We start from the raw sequence: 1667 nt of genomic DNA, 5'->3' as shown, positions 1-1667 counted from the left end.
TACGTTGGTTAAACCATACTTTGCGGAAACCATACGGGAGTACGTTACTTGGTTAAAACACCTAAAGAAAATTAACTAAGAGTTTATTTGAATTCTGAATTTTGGGAAGAGTGTGGATGTGTGGTTGTAAATCATATAAAAGAAGCAAATTTATTTTAACAAGCATATCATTCAACTACATGGCTTGGTTCATATTTATAAGGCATACATAAACAAAAAACCATCCTAATTTCTTACTACTGTATATCTTAATTTTGGTTTGGTTGTTTGCCTTCAAATTGTGTTTGGTTAGTTTGGATAGTGTGGTTAATTAAAAGGTTGATTGGTGATTTAGTTGTTTAAGTGCTTGTGTTGTTGATTGTATAAAAGAAACCAAGTTATTGTTTGACAAATTAAACAAACAAGTAAAAGAATTAGATAAACAGTAAAAGAAGTTAAGTATTCTTAAAAGGAATTAAAAAGAAAGTTTTTAAATTCCCAATTCACCCCCCTCTTGGGAAGCTATCCTAATTTCACCTCCCTTTATACAAACAATTAAGCTTAAAAGGCCAAATTCTACACAAAATTTTTGCAAACAACATTCTACCTAAACAAGGCTCTTTTGATCATCTTTCCTATATTGAATGCTTTGTTCTTTGGTGTCTTCTTAAAGGAAAGAAGCTAGACCTTGCTAGCTGAATCATTCGATGGATGTGGACCAAACTTGAATCCTCCCGAGTTGTTCGCCCCTATGGAGGGATTCTTACTATTCTTTTCAACCATCATTATGTTGCAAATAGTTCTGAATTCTTTATCCAAAGAACCCACTATGATTTTTCAATGAGACCTCCCTAAAGCAAATGGGGTATGACAAGGGGAGTTCAGGATGGTACTTGAAATCAAGTAGGACTCAATATGTATCTACAGCACTAGCCTCAGCTGCAACCTCAGGTTTAGCTTCAGTCTTAGCCTCAGCATCAGCATCAGTATCAGCAGCAGTACAATCTTCTTCTACACAGGATCTTGGTTTATCTCATGATACGCCTTCATGGTTCTTATCATTCCAAAGGGATTTCTCCAGTTTCTCCTCTGAAGTACGTACTGGGCTTCAGAATATTAAAGAAAAGGTTACATCCCTTGATCAGCCTGTCACTCACATAGAAAAGTTTCAGGCTAGATCTTCTAGGGGAGGTGATCCCATGGATATTAGCTCCATTCCTCAAAGTGGAGATGATGATAATGACTGTGCAGAAAATGAAGGAGATTTTGAAGAAGAAGGTAATGAAGTAGATACTAAAGAAGAAGGAACCCGAGAAGAAGAAGAAGAAGAAGGGCAAGGAGATGGCTTTGAAGAAGAAGGATAGGATAGTTAGAAACTACCTAGCCTAGGTTACTATGAAACTTTTTGCATGTAATAGAGTATTAGGACTTATGTACCTCAGATGTTTGTAACCATGGTGCTATGAAACTTTTGTGTTACATTTCTACTACTTGTAAGGGAACATATAATTTTTTTTTGAAACATCTCTAGATGACCCTTTGTACTGACTACATCTTGTTATGAGAATGTCTTCTTGATGGATTTTCATAATCCTATTATTCTTTTTGACTAATGACAAAGGGGGAGAGAGTGTTCTTAGTAAAGATAAAATAAAAATATAAGCAATATCAATATCAACAATAACTAC

General features: G+C 35.0%; 1 protein-coding gene across 1 annotated transcript; it reads left to right on the top strand.

Annotated features, from left to right (window-relative positions):
• Positions 1-839: 839 nt before the first annotated feature.
• Positions 840-1343, top strand: LOC131148049 (acidic leucine-rich nuclear phosphoprotein 32-related protein 2-like). The gene is made up of 2 exons (XM_058097788.1): positions 840-977; positions 1092-1343. Exons 1-2 carry the CDS (start codon positions 840-842, stop codon positions 1341-1343), a joined length of 390 nt encoding a protein of 129 aa, XP_057953771.1.
• Positions 1344-1667: the final 324 nt, after the last annotated feature.

Source organism: Malania oleifera, chromosome 2, assembly GCF_029873635.1.
Source record: "Malania oleifera isolate guangnan ecotype guangnan chromosome 2, ASM2987363v1, whole genome shotgun sequence".
Classification (NCBI taxonomy): domain Eukaryota; kingdom Viridiplantae; phylum Streptophyta; class Magnoliopsida; order Santalales; family Ximeniaceae; genus Malania; species Malania oleifera.
The sequence above is the reverse complement of the archived record's forward strand: the minus strand, read 5'-3'. Positions and strand labels throughout refer to the sequence as shown.

What these genes read in the sequence shown, in the direction of transcription:
- LOC131148049 (XM_058097788.1), top strand. Translation starts at nt 840, where the DNA reads ATGGGGTATGACAAGGGGAGTTCAGGATGGTACTTGAAATCAAGTAGG. An exon ending in CAGCATCAGTATCAGCAGCA is followed by an intron (nt 978 to 1,091) that starts GTACAATCTTCT and finishes ACTGGGCTTCAG; the next exon opens with AATATTAAAGAAAAGGTTAC.